We start from the raw sequence: 25473 nt of genomic DNA, 5'->3' as shown, positions 1-25473 counted from the left end.
ACAAATATTCCATTTCTCTTATCTCTCTTTAACTTTTCCCTCTCCTCTGGAATCTTCCCTAACTCTAATACAAGCGCCAACATCGTAGCACTTTAAAAAAACCTATAGATCCTTCTGTCCGTGCACACTATTTCCCTATTTCCTTGCTTTCTTATTTCTCAAAACTCCTTGAACGCTTAGTGCACTCCCACCTCTCATCCTACATCTCTTCCCACTCACTGCATCCCCTCCACGAGTTTGGGTTCTGCCCTCTCCATTCCACTGAAATCGCCCTCCTTCACATCCACAACACTACAGGGCCAACTCGCATCACTCCGGTCTATCCTCCGACCTTATCTCTCACGATCTGTCTCCTGCCTTCGACACCCTCGACCACTCCCTCCTCCTGTCCACTCTCTCCAAACTCGGCATTTCTGACGCCCCTCTTTCTTGGATCTTTTCCTACCTAGCTTCCCGTTCATCGACTGTCTATTTCAACCACTGCTCTTCATCCGCCAACCACCTCACGATTGGTGTTCCCCAGGGATCAGTACTTGGTCCCCTTCTGTTCTCCGTATACACATCTCCCCTCGAGTCTATTCTTTATTCCTTCGATAGCTCATATCACCTCTTTGCTGATGACACTCAAATTTTCTGCTTACAAATAATTATCTCTGATCTTTCCCTCCATAATCTCATCGTTGCCTGACAGCCATACAAGCCTGGATGACCAACAATGTCCTTTCCCTAAATCCTTCCAAAACCTTGGTGCTTTTATTTACATCCTCGCTCACCCCCTCCTGCACCCTCCATTTCTCTACCTCCCGAACTCTCGGTGCTACCTTCGAATCCACTCTCTATTTCACTTTCCACATTGTTAACACCCCTCACACATGCCATTACCATCTGTACAACATCAGAAAAATCCGCCCACTCATCAATACCACTGCTGCCAAACTCCTCGTACACTCCCTTGTCTTCACCTGTCTGGATTACTGAAACTCACTCCTGGTCGGTCTCCCTGCTTACGCATTTACCCCTCTCCAACACACCCAAAACACAGCTGCACGGACTGTACTCCACCTTCCATACACATGTAATGAGTGGTTCCAACACGGTAAGGACTTCAAGTTGTTTATTAATAAATCTTCGGTACAGCCTCGGTTCTCTCTCTCTCTCCGCGGATGTCAACCCGCTCGGGTGGCTGCGCTGCCCCGCACCACGTGTCGCTCTCCCACTCACCAACACGCCACTGGCTGACGGCACGCTAGGGAGCGGCTGAGTGGCTGGAGGTCGAGCCGCCACGTGGCAGGTGGAGACGGCGGGGCAGCAGCGGCGGGGAGCTCCTCTTGATCTTCAGACACCGACCCCTCACGTTGCTGTGCCCCCGGCTTATATTCACTCCCTGGAGGCTAAGCCCCGCCTCTGGCCACGCCCCTCCTGGAACCTTCGGGAACGTTCCAGAGGCTTCCCTGGTGGATCCGCCCCATCACCTTTCACCTAGATGGAATGCCTACTATAGATAAACCTTATTACACACATCCCACTGCTCTCCTCTCCTTCAACAACTTTGCTGGCTTCCTGTCTGTCACCGCTGTCTTTTTAAATTCCTGAACCTAGTATTCAAGGTTTTGCATGGTCTTGCCCTGCCCTACCTCTCTTCTCTTATTTCTTTATATGTCCCTTCACGCTCCCTTAGATCTCAATATTCCCGTTTTCTCACTATTCAATCACCTCCTTGCGCCCAGTCTTTTGTTATTTCTCTCTTCTTGCCCCCCCGCATTGCACTAGAACAAACTTCCACTCACATCAGACTCTCACCCTCGCTTTCCACCTTTCCCTCGCCGCTCAGGTCCTTTCTATTCTATATTGTCTTTTCTCTTCCACTGCTTCCACCCCTACTAGTTCCTTTGCCCGCCTCTAACCTTCTCCCAGATCCCCAGTAATCTTCCTCCGACGACCCCAATTCCTGACCTGGCTCCGACATCTCGTTTTCTATGTCCACCTAACCACATCTCTCCCCCAGCCCTACACTGTGCTCCTCCATCAGCTCGACTATCCGGCCACCAGACCTCTGCCCCTTCCACCCTTCACCTACCCTCATCCATGCCAATTTGACCAGTTAACGCACGTGCCCCATACCCCACTACCTCTCATCCACGTTGCCCCCATTAGACACCCTCACTCAACATCACATTCCACCTTATTCTGCCTTACCTACCCCAGCAACATCAGCTCAATTCCCAGCCCCTGTCCCTCCATCCATTCCATAACCTCTCTCACTGAACACAGTTGGCTTGCATTTTAAAGCACCGTGTATGCATGCCTTCCATAGCTAAAAATAAAATATCCCAAGGAAAGAAAAAATACCTGCAAATGACTCAATGTGGATTACACACAGCAACATCTCCCCCCCCTACTGCAACATCTCCCCCTTACTAAAAAATACTTCGCAGGACACTCCTGAGAAATACTCTAGTCTTTAGACTCCCGTGAATCTTTCCTGGGAAAACCAGTGCAATTATATTAATAACTAACAGGGGGGAAAATATATTTCAAAACTTCTCTTAAAAACATAACATATATACATATGTAATGAGTGACTTCCGTGACACGTTGCGTAGAGGGTACTTCTTTATTCTTATACGGGCACAGCACAGGCCAACATCTTCTCACTCTGAGTACAACACTTAGATGTTAGCGTCTCTACTAGCTACACACACATGGCCAATCACTCGGCGCAGTTACACCGTCCACACTTGGCTATGCCGCTGGCTGGTGGCGTGCCAAGGAGGGTGATGGAAGCCCGCAGGAGATCTTCCATGTGGCCAGACGACGGAGAGAGATGACGGCGAGCAGTGACGCAGTCCGGACCCAAGACTCCACAAACGAACCCCGAGCCCTCCTCCGCCCCCGCTTATATCACCCCAGGCACGGCTAAGCTCTGCCTCTGGCCACGCCCTATCGTGGAACCTTCGAGCAGGTTCCTGGAGCATCTCGGCCAACCCCGCCCATTACCTTTGCCCCAGATACCTCTCCCTTTCAGAATGGATGTTGTCTTAGCGGTGCCTGTACCCGTGCTTCACTTTTCTAGCCAGCAGGTGTCATTATGTCATTACCCATACACAAATGCTAAGCTATTGTGAAAGCCCGGTGTGTCGTTTGTCTGTCCATTTGTTCGTCAACAAAATTATAAGAGGCTTGCAGAAGTCCAAATAGTTCTAGAAAGTGGGGAGTAAATAGTTGATCTAAAAGGTTTCCGAAAATTGTCGACCCCCCCTCAAAATTTTTTTTTTACCCCCGTGTAGGCATATATACCTACACACCCTACATACAATAGAGTGAGTAGTATCTAGTGACTCTATAGTAGTATCAAACTCTACGGTAGTATCTGGCTCTATAGTAATATCTACTGACTCTATAGTACTGTAATGAACGACTGCCGCGTAGAGGGTACTCTCTTCTTTATTCACATTCGAGCACACCACAGGCTAATCTTATCCTCTTCCTTCTCCGAGCACACACTTAGGTAATAGCATCCCTACAGGCTACACGTGGTAAATCCAACAGCGTTGTTCCGTCCACCCACTCCCGGCCTCCCCACTGGTTGACGGCGCACCGGCGAGGGTGGTGGGACTTCGCAGGAGATCTGCCACTTGGCCGACCAATGGAGAGAGATGATGGCGAGCAGTGACGCAGTCCGGACCACGAGTCCTCCTCCGCCTCCGCTTATATTGCCGCAGGCGCAGCTAGGCTCCGCCTCTGGCCACGCCCTCTCATGGAACCTTTTAGCCGGTTCCCAGAGTATCTCAGCCAGCCCCGCCTTTTACCTTTGGCCCAGATACCTCTCCCTTTGGGATTGGATGATATTTATAGTGGTGCCTGTGCCCATGCTTCCCTTTTCCAACCAGTAGATGTCACTATGTCATTACATCACCCCCCGCCCCCCCCCCCCCCCCCCGTGATAAAAAGTAGCCATCCCAGCTAATATTCAATTAACATGTTAGAGCATGTATGCGCAGAATAAGATTGACAATAAAGAGGTAGAAAAGCAGGACTCGTGGTGTTTTCCTTAAAGGGACGGGACAACCTGTAGAACAATTTACACCCAATAATGAGGGGACACGGAGAGAAGGGGATATACAAGTGGGGCAAGACAGAGGAAGGGAACAAAATGCAACAACCCTTAGGCACTCCGACAATCCCAGAGCAAGGATCAACGGAACCGCAAGCATTTGGACCGAGTGCGTGACGCTGGTCCATCAACGGGGACGGCCTCCTGCTCCCGCTCGGGTGGCACGCCAACCACCGGATCATCCGGAGACGCGGGCTGCAACACAGGAGGCACATGAGCAGCAGGCTTGGCAGCAGCAAGCACATCCTTGATCCTGGCGAGGTCCCGAGGCCCATCCACGGTCACAGATGCTGTGGACGGCACGACACAGTTTTCTGATGCATGCCATCTGAACGCACCATCCCCGGCCCACTGGACACATCAGACACCGGCAGGCCAATTGTTGTTGATGAAGAGGCAATCCGTGGAAGGACAAACGGCTTCAACCGAGAAGGATGGTCGAACCAACGGCGACGGCCCACCTAGATACGCACACATTGTGGCCGTTTAACCTCGACCACTTCCACGGGTCCTTGACAGGGCTTGTGTAACTTAGGGGATGTACCAACCGGCCCCTGGGGGCAATGTAGCCATGCTTTGTCGCCGACAGACTACGGCAGCACGTGACCCCGTTTCCCCGCATTATGTTCATTGCGCGCCTGTGCTTTGGCGGCGTTAACTCTGGCCGCCTCTCGAGCCGTGGAAATGGATTGTAGGGAAATTTGCACATGCTCAGGCAGTCTGGACTTGCCTTTCTCTAATGACGACCCCAATTGGGCATCTATAGGGGACACATTATCCCTCCCATGCATGAGAAAAAACGGCTAAAACCCCGTGGAAGTATGGGGGGCCATCCTATACGGGGCGAGTACACTCGGCGCATGCAAATCTCAATCCGTTTGCCCGGCGTCAAACGTCTGACAGAGCATGGAGGTCAAAGTTCTATTCAGGCTCTCTACCATCCCATCCGTCTGTGGGTGGTATGGCGATGTCCTAATTTTTCTATTACCCAAAACGTCGCAAACCTCACGCAGTAGTTTAGACGAGAAATTGCGCCCCTGGTCAGTGAGCAACTGCTCAGGGGCTCCCTTGTCCATCACAAAACCGTACAAAAATGCCTACGCAATGGAAGCTGCCGACCGGTCAGGCAGTGGCCAAACCATAGGCCATCGGCAAAAAATATTCTACTCCCACTAAAATTAATTTATTTCCTCTTGGGGTGGTCGGAAAGGGCCCAAGGATATCGAGCACTACCAATTCATTGAAACGTGAAACCGAAATGGAAACAACGGCTGTCATCCCCGGCCAATAATAATCATGCTGTAATGTCCACAAGGACTTCTGGACACCGAGGTGCAACAGCTTATCCTCGTGCAGCGCACGAACCAGGTCACCCCGGAGAAAGGTGGGGACGACAACCCGCCAGCGATCCAACATCTCTTCTCTCCACATCAAAAGGCCGTCATGAAGGATCAATCGGGGCACACCAACCGACGTGGTAGTTTCCCTTGCATCTTCCGCGCGACGCCGCAAGACCCATAAGGAATCGTCATTCAGCTGCTCGTGTACCCAAGCAGAGCGTGCAAGCTGCAACACGCTATCAACTGGTGCAGCGGGCTCCGAACCAGCAACCGCAGACATAACGGCAGCCAGTTGCAACACAGAGGGTCTACAACGGCCCGATTGAGGCAACCGGGACAAGGCATCTGCGTTACAATGTCGAACACCCTTCCAATATATCACGCGGAACGAGAATTCCTGTAAGATTTCAGGCCATCGCGAAAGTTGGCCAGAAGGTTGTTCGACCTTCAGGGAATACTGGAGGGCCGTGTGATCCGTATGAACAACGAACTCCCTGCCATAGAGGTAAGGCCAGTATTTTCAGATGAAATAAGCAATGGCCAATAATTCCCTCCGAGTGACACAATAACGACATTCCGCGGGGGAGAGGACATGGCTGCTGTACGCGACCACCCTCTCAACCTCGTTCTTAACTTGAGATAAAACGACGCCTTTGCCCGGGTCACTAGCGTCAGTGTCCAGGATAAATGGCAGGGACAAATCTGGATACTCGAGGGTGGGCATGCCCAGACAGTCGTTCACGAAGGGCTAGAAATGCAGCCTCTTCCGGTCCCCACCGGAACCTTTGGTTCTTAGCAGTCAAGGCATGCAAGGGTTTGGCGACTGTAGCAAATTGCGGCACGAACCTACGGTAGTATGACGCAAACCCGATGAAACTATGCACATCACCCACACACTTGGGGGTCGGCCAATCGCAAACACAAGCCGTTTTATCCGGATCCGTGGCGATGCCCTCAGTGCTAACAATGTGACCCAAATAGCACACCGAATTTTGCAGCAAATTACATTTCGCCAGCTTAAATTTCAGATTGGCAGAGCGCATCCTAGCGTAAACGGAACGCAGACATCGAAGATGTTCGTCAAAAGTGCGGCTGAACACAATGACATCGTCCAAATAAATTAGACAAGAGTCCCACTGCAGGCCAGTAAAGACGAGTTCCATGAGTCGCAGAAAGGTGGCCGGAGCCAAATTCAAGCCCATCGGAAGGCAATTAAACTGAAAGAGTCCTTGGGGCGTGCGGAACGTGGTTTTAGGCTTTGATGAATCGTCAAGGGGAAGTTGCCAAAACCCCGAAGACAAATCGAGTGTGGAGAAGAACCGTGCGCCGGACAAGGCACCCAGGGAGTCATCCATGTGTGGGAGCAGGTACGCATCGGCCACATAAATTTTGTTCAACTTACAGAAGTTAACACAAAACCTAAGACTACCGTCCTTCTTAACAAGCACGACGGGCGGCCAACATGTCGCTGACTGCCCCTTGCACACGTTCTTTTTCCACTGGGCTCAAACGGTAAGAGTTCTGACGAATGAGGCCGGCCTCCCCTGTGTCGATACGGTGATGCAACAGGGAGTTCCGACCGATATAAAATTCACTCTTGCTGAAAATGTCGGAGAATTCGCACAAGAGCAAGTCATTCCGTTGCTCGGGAGACAACTGCAAATTCTCCCGACATAGTGCTTCAGCCCACATCTCGGGGCAACGGCATCATGTTCACAGAATGCGGTGGTGGCGTAAGCCAACACCATACCAGCTTGAACCACAACCGCATCCGGGCCCACATTAAGCACTTGCAAGAACAGGGCCTGGTTGGAGCAAAGGACCGTCTGTGCGCCAACTAGCGCCATTCCACGAGTCGCTGTAGTAGACGGGGTCAAAAGGGCCCCACCCATCGAATCAACACAAGTAATTTATTTACGATCCCAGCGGGATCTCCACCACAACGTCGACAAGGGCTTGTAACGTGATTCTTGCTGCCGAACGCAAGCATTAATAACAGATCGTTTTTGACGAGCAGGGATCGACAATAATTGAAAAATAACGTCGGAAATAATAGTAGCCGCGGCTCCCGTGTCCACGAAGACACACCTCCACACCTTGCACCGAACCAGATACTGCCGCGACCATGCGACGCGCCAATTTCCTCCGCTGTGTCCTCGAGCTAAGCCACCCATGTGCATCTGAATCCTGTTGCCCGGTGTCAACATGTGTGTTATGCTGAGAGCGAGTGAACCCTGAGTCATCAGATGTCTGAGATTGCAAAATGGGCCGGGTGTCTGATGTGTACCGACTCGCCTGTTGGGATTGAGGTTGAGCCGTCGGAGGGGCAGCGGGCGCCGGAGCAGCGGTCGGTGCCGGAGGGCGATTCTTTCAGTTTCAGTTCAGTTTATTTATTTTGGTATAGCCCTGTGAGCCATTCGGCTCTTGAATCGAGTGCAATCGCAACAAACAAAAAACAAAAACATGAACAAGAAAACATCTTCAAGTGACTATGTGATTGTGCAAACAGAAAATCCAGGGAAAAACATCAAAATATTCCTGAAAAAGCACCGTACACCAACGCTGTGTGCAAAAATCCCAGTGGGATGCAAGTCAAACAACAACAACATCCACAAGACAACTTAGATTAAGGCCATTAGTCTAACTCCGTACTACAACAAACAAAAACATGGCCAAACCAAAAAACTTTTCGAAATCACCAAAATAAAGCCATAAATGCAATGTAACAGTGGTCATAGGGACTTAGGTAAAAAAAAAATAACAACCTACGTGACTTTACCGAATAGAACCAAAGAGTTTGGATCATTGCAGTCACGAAAGCTTCAAATCTAGAATCATAGGGACTGTGACCCAATTTTTAACAATAAACTACATAAATAACATGTAACACCAAACCTAGAGCCATAGCTGGCTGCATGAGTCACTCCACAACAATAGGAGCATCAGTCGGAGTATCACATTTTTCAATGCACCTTTAAGATCAGCACACTAAATCAAAATACAGATAATACTTTGCAGCGGTCATCTGGAGCTAAACATTTTATTTTATTTTAGGCCACTGAATAGCAGTGGCAGCTAGGGGTGTACAACTCCTCTAGAGCAGTTTTGAGTGAAGGTCTCATAGGTAGTGATTCAAGTTGCAGTTTATTGGCAATAGCATTCCAGACCCTGGGGGCATCAATAGCAAAGGCCCTTCCTCCGGTTTTTGTACGGCAATAGGGAATGTGAAGCTGGTAAATGAGCAAAGACCTGAGGTCAAATTTGTTCTTTGAAATAGAGAGGATATCCAGCAGGTAGTCTGCAGATCTTTTTGTAAGTACATTGTGAATAAATAAGATCTGGTGCACAAGCCGTCGAACATTTAGAGATGTTAAGTTTGACCCAATGTAGAGATCACAGTGGTGAGTCCTATATGGGCAGTTCAATGCAAATCTTAAGGCCGAGTGATAGATGGAATCAAGCTTCTTCAGTACAGTACGTGGGGCTGATTTATACACGATATCACAGTAATCAAGTAGAGGCAGTATGGTAGCTTTTATAAAATCCAAACGGAACATGGGGGGGAAGCAGTGCTTATGTCGATACAGAAAATCAATTTTTTATTTTGTCTTTTTCCAATATAATCAATGTGATCTTCAAAATTCAGTTTTGAATCCAGCATGACCCCAAGATACTTATAGATCTTGACTTGCTCTATTTCATAATTGTTTAAGGAATGTAGTTGGGGAAAAATAACTTCCTGCTTTAGTCCCGGTGAGAAGCATAGCACCTTGGTTTTGGAGGTGCTCAGGACGAATTTAAGAGCAACTAGCTGATGTTGTAGTTTGTTGAAATCACCCTGGAGCTTAGCAATCACGTCATCTGGAGAGCGGCCAGCAGTAATCAGTATCGTGTCATCTGCAAAAAGATTTACCCTGGAATGATCCAGGTCAGTGCCCAAGTCATTGACATAAAGAGAGAACAAGAGGGGGCCGAGGATGGAACCCTGTGGAACCCTTTTTGTTATCTTAACACTGTTTGACCTCCAACCATCTGTGAATACAGTTTGGGTGCGAGAAAAGAGGTAATTTTTTACCATTTTATTGTGTTTTCAGAAAAAACGAGACAACTTAGTTTGCTAAGCAGGGTGTTGTGGTCAACTGTATCAAAAGCTTTGGACAGGTCAAGAAAAAGACAGGCACAGTACTGCTTATTATCAAGGCTACTGTAAATTTGATTCAGAGAGTCTAATGCAGCAGATGTGGTGCTGTATTTTTTAGGAACCCAGATTGTTTTAGATGTAGTAGATTGTTGGTGAACAGGAAACTGCTCATTTGGTAGTTCAATAATTTTTCAAAAATTTTCATCAGTGGGGATAAAATTGAGATAGGTCGGTAGTTATTGGGATCATCTTTAGGGCCCCCTTTGTGAAGTGGACGGACATAGGAATGTTTCCATTCTAGAGGAACTGATGCTTCTTTGATGAACAGGTTGAAAATATGGGCTATAGGTTTGTATATTAGGTAACCAACAGTTAGTAGAGCAAAGACGGGAATACTATCTGCTCCGGTAGAGGAGGACCCTTTGAGGTAGGACAGTTGTTTCAGAACATTACTTTCGTGGATTGGCTGGAAACTAAATTCGTTTAATGTTTGGACAGGGGTGTAGGAATTTGCATGAGCAGGGGTGACTCCCAATACATTATCAAAAAGATTACCAGCTTCAGAAAAAAGAAGGTTAAAATTGTCAACTATTTCTTTGGGATCTGAAAAATATTCCCCATTTCGGTTAAGCTCAACGGGCAGATTGTCTGTTTTGGATGCCTTTTCGATATATTTGATTGTTTTCCAAAAAATCCTGGCATTTCCATGTGATTCCAGGAGAGTGGAGGAAAAGTAGGCATTTTTTGCATGCCGTATTTTTTTGACGCATCTATTCCTAAAAATCCTGTATTCTAGCCAGTCATTGACTAAATTATTTTTCTGAGCACATGCCCAAGCCTTGTCCCTAGTTTTCATGAGCTTTGTAATCAAAGGATCATACCATGGTGGGCGGTTGCCTTTAGTTTTAAATCTAACCCACGGAGCGTGTTTGTTAAGAATTTGGAGAAACGTGTACCTGAAAGTCTCCCAAGCCGTAGTCAGGTTGGGGATGTCACAGACCTTGTCAATATCCGAGTGAAGCACATCATTTGTAAATGCCTGAGAGCTGAAGTGCCTCAAAGAGTGCTTCTCAACCAATGTAGGGGGGGCTTTGGGTCTGGTTGATGATCTCACCTCGAAAATGAAGGAGTGATCACTAAGGTTATTACCCAGAACACCAGTCAGTACGAAATTGTGAGGGGCATTTGTCAATAGGACGTCAAGCAGAGTTGACTGTCCCGGATTTTTTAGGTTGGGTCTTGTGGGGACATTTATTAATTGAAACAGGTTAAATTCATCTGTAAAATTTGTGGCCACGGCCGGCGGGTCTAGCCAATTCCAATTTAGATCACCCACTAAAACTATTTCACCTTTAGGGAGGCCCCCAAAAAGCTCTCTCAGTGCAGATGCAGCTTCAACATCCTTCCCACTAGGCGGTCTATAGCAGCACACTACCAATATATTTTGATTATTTGGAAGAGTTATTCTAGCCAAACCTTCAAAGCAACATTTTTTAAACAAGGAGTGAGCTGGTGAACATGCAATAGTATTACGAACATAGATGGAAATTCCACCTCTTTTAGATCCTCAGTCAAGCCGAAAAAGGTTGTAGTTGTCAATCGTAATCTGCAAGTCATTGACGGCAGGAGTGAGAAATGTTTCTGTTAGGCAAAAAATGCCCGGGTCAAGATTTGCCACTTCTACTTTTAGTTGACTTAATTTAATCACAAGCCCTCTGATGTTGACATGTAGAGCACCAACACATTTTCTGCCAGAAAAATCTACAGAATTATACGAGTTCTTTACATTTGGGCCAGGATGAAGCTCAATACCACCCAGAAATAATAAAAGTAGAATTAATAGTTTGCACAAGTATTTTCTGTGAAAGGATGAAGAGCGGTGAACCTTGGACGAATAGCAGCATCTCGCAGATGGTGTTATTTTTAAGAGCAGAATGAAGTTTGGAAGGAGTGCTGGTGATGTAATGGGACAAAGATAGGGTTTAAAAGGATACAATGATGGAGTGTAGAAGTGTCTATGTGCTGTTTCATTTGAAGGTGTAGTGGCAAATCAAGCAACAAGTATGAACGCAAAGTAACGAGGGTAGCCGTTTGTAGAGTTGAGTGTGGCACTAGATATGGCCGGGAGGGACAGCATTATGATACACAGCAGGAGAATTGCCATTTTTAAAATATCCGGGGTATACACAGATTAACACACAAGCGGAAAAGATAAAATATATACACTTGTATGTAGGCCGAGCACGAGAAAAACGTCTTTCCGCACTCGTCACACATGCACGGCTTCTCGCCCATGTGCTAGGGTTGAACAGCCCACCCCCCCCCAGACAGGGACAGCAGATTTTTGGCTGTTGTGGGCTCGGCTGAACCGCTTGCATCGCCTCCTTTCCCCGCCGCAAGATGGTGCTCGAGCTAGCCCTCCTTGAGCTCAACCCACAACTGGAATGTCGTTTCTTGGCCTCTCGTGTCTCTGCTGCCCGACCAGACGGCCCCACTGAAGCCCACACAGGGGACTCTTCATTCACAACCCTTGGCCGTCTTGACGATCTCCGTGAAGTTGTCCAGGATGGAGCGCACGTCGTCCTTGAGCCGCTTGTTGAACGACTGCAGCAGCGCCTCCTCGCTCTGGGGCAGCGCCCGCGACATCTCGGGGCAACAGCAGTGGAGAGAGCCCGACTCTCTCTCAGGGCATCAGTGGACGGAGCACGGCTCTCCCTCAGGGCAGCAGTGGATGGAGCACAACTTTGCCTCAGGGCAGCAGTGGACAGACAGAGTCTGGCTCCCTCACGGCAGCGGTGGAGATAGCGCGGCTCTTCCTCAAGCCAGTAGTGGAGAGCACGGGGCTCCCTCCGGGCAGCAGTGGACGGGGCACGGCCTCTCAGCGCAGCAGCCGTTGAAGGGCATCCTGCAGATGCCGCAGTTGTCGTCGTTTGGCGACCCAGGTCTATGTCGCCACCGCGGTCCACTTACTCACCTTAATCAGCTTCCTCCTCCTGACTTTTTTTGAGGCGATATCGCGGGCGAATTGATAAAAAAAAATTTCAACAAAATTCCCGCGTGTGGCGATTTCAGATAACGCGCAAATTCGCTTCGTATACGACGATCGTGTCGCTAACTCTAATCGGTGGGGGTGGTGGTTTCCATATGTAACTTATCCGCCACCAAACAAACACGTCGATAACAAACTAATGTCATCTTCTTTGGTTCTTTCGGTAAAGTCACGAAAGCTTTAAATCGAAACAAACTAATGGTTATCGGTACCATAAACAACAACCGCTTAGGGGTAAAATCGTGCAAGAGTTGTGTGGTTGTGTGCCGTGCGAGACTCGGCGAGAGCAGCTGTGGGTTCTGGCATCCCTCTCGCGAATTGCCCCAGCTGGCCGCAGCGGAAACAGGCCACAGGTGGCCGCTGCGCCACCCAGTCTTGACGCGGTCTCCAGCTGACGCGGTCTCCAGCTCCATCGACGGCGCACAGCGTCCCTCCGTCTCCGATTCCACGGCGGAACCGCAGCAGCGACGTCCCCCTCCGAAGACCCATCGCCGGCCGGAATCACCACAACTTTGCTCGGCCAACCATCCCTTCGGTTCCCCGTCTTGACTAGGGTCCCCCGTCCACGCCGCCATCTGAAACCAACGGTGTAGATTTTCGTGGGCCTGAAGACACCTGGCGGCCCATCGGGACGTTTGAATGTCGTCACACACAGGTAAGACCACGCCCATGTCTCTCGCCAGTCCCATAATTCGTTCCATGACGAGCGAGTCGAGGGCCTCCGGATTCACGCCAGGGTAAGCTGCACCCGCTAACACCAACAGCGGACCGCGATAGGCAAGAGGCGTCTCGGCCTTTGCTCGCCTATGCTGAAGAAACTGCCTGCACGTGTCGGAAGGCGGCTCGTACACGTCTGCCATCTCAGCATAAGCACCTTGAAGGGTGGCCTTCTTAGCAGCGGGAATAGCCCTGAAAACAGCAAGACCGTCGTCATCCAAAACAGTCGGCAGAGCCATCAGCGCCTCGTCTTCCGTCCAATGCACCGATCGGAAAGCCGCTTCAAATCGCCAAGTGAAGGTGCTCCAATGGCCTCTTGGCACGACAAATTCTACCCAGCCCCAGGCGGCCAAGGCTCCACCTCGGCCGGCTGGGTCTGGGTTGTTTTAACGCAAATTATAATTTTTCTCTGCCCCCACCGATCGTGTGTGTGTGTTGCTATGGGAACCACATGTCGGCTCTTCCACGCACGCGCAGATACGTGGTTTGGCGCGCGCTCAGCGTAGTAATATAATAATAAATAGTAATAAATTGTTAATTTAACTACTTTACATTTGACGGATGGGAAAAATAAATTGTGATTTGTTGGTCAGGGGCTTATTGCGTCGTGTGTAGTTTGTTGAAACGTAAAGCTAGCAGTTTGTGAGTTAAATGCGGCACAAGGTGTGTCCACACACACACACGGACACACAGACAGACAGACAAAAAATAACGTTTATAGGTAAGATGATAATATAAACTGGCGAATTTCTGCATTTCAGCTGCAGGAAACCAGATAGGGAAGACCCAGCATGGCAGAATGAGCGTGGGAGGAAGTGGGAGATGATCGGCAGTGACTGGAGAAGGGGAAGCGACGAGGGACGGAGCACTGAGTTGGAAGGGAATAGTCTAGGTGGAGCTCTGTTTGCTGTCGAGAGCCATGCTCCACCATCTCGTTACGGTGCTGAGCCTCGTCGCTCGGTGCAGGTGAGAGAGGCAGTTGTGCCAGCACCCCATAAGAGTGTAATTTGTGGGTGCGTGTAAGGGGCCGTCCATAAATGACATCACGCACCTAGGGGTGGGAGGGGGGGGGGTGAGACATTTATGACGATGTTTGACGGGGGGGGGGGTTTGAGGAATGTGACGTCACATCAAAATGCGCAACTTTAAATAAATATTAATTCGAATTGTTATAACAACACTAATTTTGATTCATTTTCATTATTAACTATTTGATTATTTAAATTTACTAAGGTCACGTTTTATTTATTTCATGAACGAACATTTTGCTTCTCCATGGGAGAATGGAGAAGCATATATTTTGTAATTTTTTTTTAATTAAACATTTTGATTCTAATGATTCTACCAGGCCTTTTCATTCTGTGAAATAAATGTGATTGTTATAATTGTACTCTCCATTTTGCTTCGTTCTACTACAAAGTTTCAAGTATTTTTTGATAGTTATAATTACTTTAAATATATTATCATTATAAGAGAATTTATATATAATATTCTGAACATCTGCAGTTTTAGTTAGACGTTGAATATTTTCAAGTGAATTTATGCTAAATTTCAGCTTTGCAACACCTCCTTTTAAAAAAAAATTCTCCTCCAACATCAGAGTGCAGCGCCACATTAAATACGCACTACAATGACAATAGTTTAAAGCGATTTGAAGCATGTTTTATTTTCAAAATGGAAATATGGTTTTGGGGGGTGGGGGGGTGGCAGAGCTTTGTGACGTCATATTTGAGGGGGGTCTGACTTTTTGTGACGCCGTGTGACGAGGGGGGGGGGTGAAAAAAATCGGCCAAAATCGCGTGACGTCATTTATGGACGTCCCCTAATCTGTGCGCGTGTGTAATCTGTATGTAAGCTGCGTGCGTGTGAGCCGTGTGTGCGTGTAATTCGTGTGCATGCACGCGTGTGTGTGTGTGTGTGTAGAGTGGAGGGTGGTGGATTACAGGCAGCAACATCTCCCCGCTACTGCAAAAACACAAACTTCGCAGGTCCCTCCCGAGAAATACTTGAGTCTTAAGACTCACGTGACACTTTCCTGGGCATACAAGCGAAATAATGATAACGTAAGCCGACGGATTGCTGCAATTTCAGGTGCAGGAAACGAAAAAGAGAAGTTGAGAGACGCAGCATGGCAGAGTGGGCGTGGGAGGAAGTGGGAGATGATCAAAAGTGACTGGGGAAGGGGCAGTGAGCTGCAAGGGAATAGCCCGTGAGGGGCTCTGTTTGCTGTCGGGAGCCATGCTCCACCATCTCGTTACGGTGCTGGGCCTCGTGGCTCTGACTCGCGGTGCAGGTAAGAGAGAGAGGCAGTTGTGCCAGCATCCCCGTGAGAGTGCAATTTGTGGGTGCGTGTAATCTGTGTGCGTGCGCGCGCAGTGGAGATGACGGCGCTGTGGTTAGCGCACTACGCAACGAAACTCGCCTTACCCGAGGTGGATCTGGCGACGGTGACGAATATCTGATCCGGTCCTGGGCCTCCTCTAGGTCGACTCGACCTTAAAACCTGATAACGGATAGACAAAGTCGTAGGGCGGGGGTGCTGGCCGCTCATTCCTGTTGTGCCGTGCAGGACGTGACGGGTGCTCGCTAACAAGGACTGGTCCATCCCTGGAATCGTAGTCTTAACAGACAACCATCGACATCCATAATTCGATGGCCGCGAAAGCCTACGTGTTAAACTAACCATCGCTTTACGAACACAATTTGGCCCCTGGTCCCCAGTTTATGTCGAGCGGTTCGTAAGTCGGGGACTGCGTGCACGGCGCTTGTTTGGTTTGACAGCCGATGGAGGTCGCAGCCAGCGCAGCGCGTTAGCGAGCGCGGCGCTCGGTGGAACCTCGTTCAGTCTGTACGCGTGTATGTTGAACTTCGTTCGCGCCGTACCCTAGCCAACCGTGCTAATCGGGTGTGCGGGAAAGTGCGCGCCGCGTGTAATGTGTGTGCGTGATTCCGTCGCAGAGTCGGGAGAATGGAAGTACAACGTGACTGTTTACACGGGAACTGAGACTGGAGCCGGGACAGACGCCAATGTACGCATTGGGATCTATGGGGACCGTGTCACAAAAGAGATACAACTCAAACATTCAACAAGAAACCAGAATGCGTTTGAAAATGGGCAGGTTAGTGATTTCAAATTATTTTACTCTTTTTTCAGAGTGTGAGATTTGATCGAAACGAATTGAAGTGTTATTACTCGCAAGGAATGGACTTTCATCTGCAGGCCAAGTGACGTCTTAACCGGAGGATGAGGCACAGAATGAGGCAGAGACGGCTGCAATCAGGAGCTCAACATTAGCTGGTTTTGTACAACCACCGTGCAGGTCCCCGTAACGAGTGTGCTGGGTTGCAGTCACATTCATAACGATAATAACAGAACCCTAATAGAGAAATACAGAGTAACTGCAACATAATTAACATTATATATATTGAACTATATTAACCACATTCGTAGTGTTGTAGTGAAAATAACGTAATTAACATGACATGAGCGTATTCGTGCGAGTACTCGTTTGGCAGTGAGATGCCCCCCGGGAGGGATTTTCCAGGTTAAATATTTAAATAAACAATAACACGAAACATCTCCGCGGCAGAGGTCATTCCCTCCTTTAGCTGCCAGTCTCGTCCACGGCTCCCTCGGTCCGCCTGGAGACGCCTCCTCTCCCATCCCATTTACATTTCCTGTCAATCACGCCAACTCCTCGCCAATGCAGTCTACCCTCTGACGGATTCCGCAGCTGCTGCACAGTGGACACGCGACCTACAAGGTCGGCTGCCCAAGCAGCATCCCACCACGGCTGGAGAACTTCCGCTTGGCCACCGGACTCACGGAGACAAATCCAATGGCCGCCAATTTGGTGCCTTGTTGTGCTTGTTCTGTGATGCCCGTGATCCTGTTTCCGTCTCTCAGTGTAATTCCTGCATGCAGCTCCCCCAGGTGTGCATCTTTCGGCTTTTGTTCCGGGGCCGGCGGTCCGCACTGATTGATAACTCTTTTTCAGCCACGTTGCCATGTTCGTCTTCATCCTCACGCTCAACTATTCAGAGGCACTCATTGCTCTCCCCTGTCTGTGTGTGGTCAATGGTGAAGGAAGCTTTGCTATCTCTAGCTTGCTCATGCAGATTTTCTCAGCATCATTTGAAGATGTTTCTACCAAAATGGGAGGCAGAAATAAATATAAGTAGAGAAAATATTGACCACCTCTAATTCCTTCATGGCATCGTCATTAGCAACAAACCACATGGCAGGATAAATTAACGAAATATAAAAGGCCGCAAAGTGGGGCTCAATATAAAAAAAGATTGCAACACTAAATAAACGTCACTTGCTCTCTAAACAACTGAAGGCATCTGAGACGCGACATAGCGCGAAAACAGTTTAACACGTTAGGCTTTCGCGACCAATATCATACATGATAGAGGTTTTTTGGGTTAGATCGCGTAAATATATAAATATATAAATGCCTCGTTAAACCCGCCCCCCACCCGAGGCAGCCAATTAGTAAACTTTGTCATGACAACAAAACATGCCAATTCGTTACTAGCTCAGCACACCGGTGTGTTGGAGAGTAAACCCACAAAATGTACAATCGAGTACGACGTTTGGCCGGTAAGTACAACAACCAGCCTCATCAGGCGACAGCCAGAATAATGCAAAACACAGCGCGCATACCGAGAGCAGCTTCTGAAGGTCGACTGGTCAAGTTGAAGGAAAGGAGGCACCCCAGAGTGGACATTGCAGACTATGAACAGCAATGTGCATGCCTGCGCTGTGAAGCCAAATACAGGCGTGTCTTGCTTAACGAGTGAGATACGTTCTGCGAAAATTACTCGGTAAGCGAATATTCGTTAAACGATCGTTTTCCCATTTTTTAAGTTATTAAGCCAAGTACACGTATTACCTCCTCGTTCACCGTTATGATTCCCTGCACTCATGAGCCCCAACGATGGTGAACATCAGTACCTTTTCTAGATGTGAAGCTTTAGTGACTGCAAGAATCCATACTCTTTGGTTCTATTCGGTAAAGTCACGTAGTTAAAAAATAAAACAACAAAAATCACGACGTTTCGGCCACAACACAAGTAGCCTTCTTCAGGTGAAGGAACAGAACTGTCGGGACGACAGAGCTTCAATGAACGCTGCTAAGATTCGTGGCGTCTTTTTAAGCTGGGTGAGAGAAGTGAGGCACCTTGACAAAGGAATTTACATATCAAACAGGATAATTTAGCATTGAAATAGCTGAGGGATTAGCTTGTGACTAGTCACAGAAATAGCTATGTTAAAGTCAAAGTTTGCACATCCACAGAGACACCTGATACATGGACGCCAAAGGGGCTGCGCTACCCAACTATCATACATCAGTACCGTTTAACGCGTGCTAAGGCCTCCTTACGCCTGAAGGCCTCCTCAAGTCTGCCGGAAGTCGCAGTCAGATTTTGCACCAGCTGAGTTCTTTGTTGGACTTGATTTCGAATTGAATAGAAATCCTTTCTCTACAGGTTGACGAGTTCCTCGTGAAGCTGGGCCCTCTTGGGAGAATCAAGAGTATTACAGTTGAAAACGATGGGACATCTTCGTTTTCTAGTTGGAGTTTAAAACAACTTGTGATCAAGGAGCGGAGCAGTGGATGCACGACCATGTTTGTGTGCGAGTGCTGGATAAGAGGCGAAAAGAAGACGCTTTTTCCCACGAAGGTAACGAAATCGGCGAGCTGTGGGTAACACCACCATTGCTGTTGCATCATGGGCATCGCATTCATTTCAAAGGCATTTTCTGTGTTCGCAGTGAACGTCACCAGCTCATTTGCATGTGCTGATTAAACGTAATATCGCACTTGTAAATTCATCTGTTTTATAGTTGCCTGCAAGGTCACATGTGGGTGCCAGGTTTAGTCATTACACATGGTTGCTGAGCCAAGGGCCCAAAGGCTGAAAAAGTCGAGTGGCCAGCAACAATCAGCAGTGCCAACATCCAGTGCCGGATTATCTCACTAGCAAAAGTAGCTACAAATGCTACGGGCCCCGCACTTTCAAGGGCCCCGCGCTAAATGCTTTCGAAGTATCAATTCCGGTTCAGTGATTCTGTAACTTGTTCTATTACTATAGTACTATACTGCCTTCAACTTTTATGAACGACTGGGTGTTTAAGGTTAGCGATTTGTCGTATTATCTGGCTGTATAAGAAATGAAAAAATACAATTACTTTACTATCCAAATAAAAAATGGGTTTTAATATTTACGTGTTTTTTTATTTAGGGCCCCTTCATAACATATGCTACAGGCCCCACACTGCCTTAATCCCGCACTGCCAACATCGTTATTACAGATATGAGTGTAGCACGTTTCTTGAATTGAACAAGGTTATTGTGAGAGCTTGGAAAGAGAGGCGATGATGGGAGAACGGAATTCCAAAAGTGGAGCAGTGCGAGGCCAGGAGCAGAGGGAGACACGTGGTACAGTGCAGTGGTGGCTGTACGTGGCGTGGATGTGATGGATGAGATGGTAGACTGGTAAACAAGTCTGGACATCTGTGGAAACAATCTTCATAGCTCATTGGATTCCTCCAATGTAAATACAAATTCTGAGTCCTCGTTCATTCGTCATTCGGTAACTCACAATCAGCGGTGTATTCGTGTGATGAGTAATGATAGTCAGCTTAGGCTGCTTTTACTGGCTTTAGTGTCATGAAAAGTTTCAGAAACAACCGATTATCGTGTAACAATGCCCTTTGCCAGAATCGGTTAAATATTACTCTGCGTTGTGATATTCACTCTGTTAAACAATACATGGTGTAGCGCTGATATCTTTGGAAAGCGATTGTCATTTTAAGGTTGCCTTGCCTCTGTACCAAAGCAGTGTTAGTCGGTGTTCATATGCATAGGCGGTCCTGAGAAAATTGTGGAAATTCCACGTGCCTATGGCAGAACTCAATTCTCTACATGACAATTGTGTTGTAATGGAAATGCTCTCTTAATGTTAGCTTCTGGTGTATGTGTTTTATTTCAACGTTTATTTTATATAAACACACATTTACATACACACAATGCATACGCACATTTACACACACAAACACACCTAAACACACACACACACCAATACATACACCGACACCCGCACGGCAGGTTACATCGTGTGAGACAGAGACGGCTCATACACCGACTACGGATGTCACCACTGTCTTCACAAAAGGTATTGTCCTTTTGACGTGTACATCTGGGCAACCTTGCATTCTAGGCTTTGCATGGGAGCCTACATCTGGATTAGGCTTGTTGATGAGTTCGAATGATAGCAAAACATTTCATTGTTTACTGAGCTGCTAAACTCCTCTCTGTAAGGATTTAGCTGTGTCAGCAAGTAAATTCCACGTCTGCATTATCTGTTCATGACACAGCCGGCCCTCTAAGGGGCCGTCCATAAATGACGTCACGCACCTGGGGGGGGGGGGGGTCAGACATTTGTGACGATGTATGATGTGGGGAAGGGGGTTTGAGCAATGTGACGTCACATCACTTTAAATAAATATCGACAACACGTTCTACTTAATTAAATATACTTTTTAATACATGTTTTCTCCTACAACATCAGAGTGCAGCGCCACATTAAATACGCACGACAATGACAATAGTTTAAAGCGATTTAAAGCATGTTTTTTTTGGGGAGGGGGGGACACAGCTTTGTGACATCATATTTGTGACGCCGTGTGACGAAGGGTGGGGGCGGGCAAAAATCGTACAATATCGTGTGACGTCATTTACGGACGGCCCCTAAGATCCGCTCCCCCTGTCTTGCTCTGCACCGTCTCGTTTGCACTGTTCTGTCTCATTTGTATTATTGAGTTATCTGTCTCATTCACGTACGTCTCATTTGTGTGCACTCATTTGTAGTGTTTGCCTCACTTGTTTGTGTTGTTTTTACAGTCGTTTTGCTCTGACTATCCTGTATTAGTGTTGGTCGTGTTCTGTTCAGTCCTCTTTGCACTGCCTATTAATTTCAACTCTGTCTCGTATATACCAGTTCCGTACCGGCTCTTTTCGACTCTCTTTTCTACTGAAATTGAACGAACTCATAAAGATTACATGAAGAAAGTACCAGAGCGCATATTAAAGCGTAGATTCTCTAGTTTGAACGTTAATCTTCTAAACTTTGACATTACACTGGCAAAGAGTGTGTAAAACCTCCGAGTTTTCATTGACCATGAGGTTTTGTGTTCTTACCACAGGTTCATTTTGCAGGACCTTATACCTCAATCTGCACAACACCACTAGCTCTTGTCGACATTCTTATCCGTTAATTCGTCACATCCCAACTCAACAATTGCAACTCTCTCCTATGTAGCCACACCACTCATCTCCAATCTCTAGAAGATGGCCAATGCCAGGTTCTTATCCTACCTCTCCGGTCTCACACTGCTCGGCTTCCCTCGAACGATTTTTTTAAGCCGCCATTTTTTCTGAGCCGCCATTGTGGAAGCCGCCATTTTTTCAGAGCCGCCATTTTAAATGACGCCATTTTTTAAGCCGACATTCAAGCAATGCTCAGTCGAGGTCGCTCATTCTTTTCTGCTGCCACAGTTGTCTGGAACTCTCCACCTGTCCGTGCGCCGTCCGTGTAAACAAGTTCCCAATTCGTATCCATTGTCTTGTGATACAGTCGAATTCATCAAGGTCCATTCGTCATCATGACCAAGGCCGTTAATGCTACCACCCCTCACAAATGCCTTCTACGGTCTGCCAGATCCCGCAGCTGTTGCACAGTAAAAATGCGACCTCCAAGGTCTGCCCTCGCAGTGTCAACCACCATTAGGCCTGAGAATTTTCCCTTGGTCCCCGGAACTGGCCCTCCTCCATCCGGCACACAGATTAGAACCAGTGCAGCCTTTTTTTTACATAATCATATCTATGCTAAATTCTCTTCCAGGATTCCGCATTGCTCATCATGTGTTGCCATGAAACCACCATAACGTGTTTCAGACACCTGTGCTCAAATGTCAACAGTCTTTTTGAGCTGCTTAGTATCAGCTCTGTGACCCACACATTAATACAGATAACATTCCTGACTCGAATACTCCATTCTTTAAACATACACACATCTCTCTTCCCTTCCAAAGTGGTTTCCATAGCCTGGTCTGCTGATGCAATGCACTTCTTGATCTGTACCACGTCTACATTCTCTACTCCTACTGAACAGAAGCCCCGTTTATCATTACCATAAACTGTCTTACGAAAGCCATCTTCAGACCCCAGTGTCCAGACTTAGTGATTTAAGACCGCCAATAGCCAACACACCTGCATCATCTGCATACTCCATGTCCCGCACAATCTGATCTCTGTTGACCTCTGGTTTATCTACTGTGCTGTAACCTCAAGTCACGACGTTCGTTCAAAAATAGTGAAGCACAACGTTAAACAACGTGGGAGACAAAATACAACCTCGATGAGTACCTCTTCGAACATCAAACCATCCTCATATTCCACCTTGTATCCATAGACATGGCTGAGTTCCATCACACAATTTTATTAGCAACCAAAATATATTTCCCATGGTGCCATAATAGCCTCGCATTTCCCACACCCACCTGCTGCACAGAATCATATGCTTGCCGCAAGTCTACAAAGTAAACCCAGAGATCCTTCCCACACTGTTCCTTATCAGCTGTCTTACCATGAAAATCTGATCTCATCACTGCAACCCCTGATCTAAATCCACACTGAATGTCTCATAAGTGGGGGTTTTCTTTATCTGATTCTAGATCATATTGAACAATTGTTTGCATTGTTTGTTGTAACCTTCTGACCCGCCCCTACTGGACATCTGTGAAAAAAGCTGCATAGCTGATCGGATTTCTCTAGGATAAATAAATATTCTGATTCTGAAGATTCTGGTTAATTCTTTACCTGGATTTCTTCCCTTCCCTTTTCCTCTGTAATTCCCTTCTTCCAGTACTGTGGCAACAATTCCCTATTCCATGCAGCTTTGCATAACGCCTCCAACATTGAGCATTTAACAATAACTGGATTGTGGTCTGAATGGCTTTCTGCAACTCTGTAACCTCTGCTCTTAATATGTTCAACTTCTTTTGCACCGTACGTAGCCAACCATGCTAATCGGAGAGCAGGGGAAGGATAATAATGTCCCCCCTTGCTCCCAAATTGTATATGCTGTATAAATCAAAATTGTATGGATTTATGTTACAGGCAAGTGTAGCATGTATAAAAGTTGAATATCCTTCGATTAATTTTGCGATGTTTTATTCTCACACCAGTGCGCTCTCATGATACCAGATATCCAACGGCAAAACCATCACAGACCCTGCACACAGTGAAGCCGAGTTCGAATCCTAAAACTCAGCCAGTCACTGGAGTTAATGAACTCGTGCTGGGGGGAATAGTCGTGGCTGGAGTCATATTGCTCCTAATCTTCATAGCCGTGATCATCGTGAAGAAGAGGAATCAGATGGCAGGTGGGTTCATAATGGATGTGAATAAGGCACTGAAAAAGCATTGCTCTGGTTGCCTCTCTTTATTTGTCTCTCACCATGGCCACATGGCGTTGATTGCACGACGTGGGGGGGGGGGGGTGGGGAGCGGGGGGCATGGCCTACTGGTAGCGCATTCGTCGCTCGTTGGTGAGGTTTGCAGTTTGATCCCCGCGGCCGCCCCGGTTATTGCTGCCGGTGTAATAACCATAGCACGTGTTTGGTCTGCATTACAGGTTACTCAATTGGGATTGTACGTAGCGATCATCGCCCCCTACTGGCAGACCAAGTTAGCAGGCCAGGTGCTGGGTCACCTCGTGCCCACACAGAGAGCTACCACTGGGGGTGCTCTTTCACATGTTTGAGATGAGATGCAATTTAATGCACTCTAAGACATTCTGATGTAATGGTGGTTATATAACAAAAAACAATCGTTATTATTATACCTCACTAGAACATGCTTCAACCATCCAGAACTTGCCAATGCTACACATATGTTACACATATGACAATCTCTAAGCTCCGTTGCATGGTATCCCATCAGTCGTGTCTCTACACATCCGCTTGAGGTCTCCTATTAATCCGTCTCGCGATTGCACCCCACCCCTCTCAAACGGATCTTCAAGGTTACGTTTACAACACTTTCCTGCCACAAGCTATCATCATACTCGTACTGCATTAAAAACAAAATATTCTGGATGGATGACCTGGGTGGATTCCTTGGTGCCGCACTCCCAAGTGCGTGTGCGTGGTCGTGATGTCACCAGGAATATCTGCGTGGTGACGTCACACGCATTCCACAGCGTTGAGCCGGGTTCCTGCGCGCCGACGTCACGCCTCCACACTCCACGCCGGCCGTGTGTCCCGCGAAAATGTGCGGCTAGTGCTATCGCATACAGGCGGTCCCTGCTTTTAGGACGTTTCAATGCGTTCCTTGAAACCCCGTCGCAAATAGGATCGTCCCCAATCGGACCCTATTTCCCCGTAGATGGTAGAAACATCCGCAAACACTCTTGAGAATAACAAAAGCTCCACGCCGAGTCGCGTTGGGGACGAGACCGGATCCGTTCACATGAGTCTTATGGGAATGTGCGTCGTAAATAGAGTTTCTGCGTCGTAAATCCATCCACATTGATGTTATATAAACGGTGTAATTGTGGATCGTTGTAAACCGCAGACCGTCTGTACTGTATACCACATCATACCACCGTAATTCGTATCATATCACACTAAACTGTGATATGGCTACGTACGGAGCGAAAAGAGTTCAACATACATAGACACTATAAAAAAAAAAACTTTACGGTTGGTTTCGAGTAATCTAACCTGCCAATTGCAACCAATCAATGAGCAATTCACTCCAAATTTAACATTTACCAACGAACGAACTATATTAACCAATGACTGCTTAACTTCATTACCAACGCAGAACACCTCAATGCAATTAAGGAGATCATTTTTTTCCCACCAAATTGCTAGAATAGATTCACCTTACTAAAATTAATATAACCTGCCAATCGCAACCAATGAACCAGCAACCCTCTCTCATTGTTCATTTGGGTCACGTGAATGACTATGCTTTGGGGTGCCTTAGACTTATGGACCCCGGATCAGGACGCTCGTTCAACGAGGTCAAAGCTG

General features: G+C 47.5%; 2 protein-coding genes across 4 annotated transcripts in view; one reads left to right on the top strand and one right to left on the bottom strand.

Annotated features, from left to right (window-relative positions):
* The window catches only part of DUT (deoxyuridine triphosphatase), a 272920-nt gene that overhangs the window by 183956 nt on the left and 63491 nt on the right, over nucleotides 1-25473 (bottom strand). The gene's annotated exons all lie outside the window — the stretch shown is intronic.
* LOC116954995 (uncharacterized) overlaps nucleotides 1-25473 on the top strand; it is a 41152-nt gene that overhangs the window by 12008 nt on the left and 3671 nt on the right. Inside the window, exons 4-9 of one of the 3 annotated variants that reach the window (XM_032975913.2) lie at nucleotides 14123-14327; nucleotides 15453-15654; nucleotides 16320-16480; nucleotides 18858-19052; nucleotides 20480-20546; nucleotides 23620-23817. In XM_032975913.2, coding sequence (XP_032831804.1) covers nucleotides 15600-15654; nucleotides 16320-16480; nucleotides 18858-19052; nucleotides 20480-20546; nucleotides 23620-23817 — 676 coding nt within the window. In that variant the 5' untranslated portion in view covers nucleotides 14123-14327; nucleotides 15453-15599. Of the gene's footprint in view, nucleotides 1-14122; nucleotides 14328-15284; nucleotides 15655-16319; nucleotides 16481-18857; nucleotides 19053-20479; nucleotides 20547-23619; nucleotides 23818-25473 lie in introns of all 3 variants that reach the window. The other 2 variants (XM_076052696.1, XM_032975912.2) reach the window with 2 other exon arrangements.

Source organism: Petromyzon marinus, chromosome 57, assembly GCF_048934315.1.
Source record: "Petromyzon marinus isolate PM22_M1 ecotype Great Lakes invasive population chromosome 57, UKy_Petmar_22M1.pri1.0, whole genome shotgun sequence".
Taxonomy (NCBI): Eukaryota; Metazoa; Chordata; class Hyperoartia; order Petromyzontiformes; family Petromyzontidae; genus Petromyzon; species Petromyzon marinus.
Note: the sequence above shows the minus strand (reverse complement) of the source record. Positions and strands in the feature narration are given on the sequence as shown.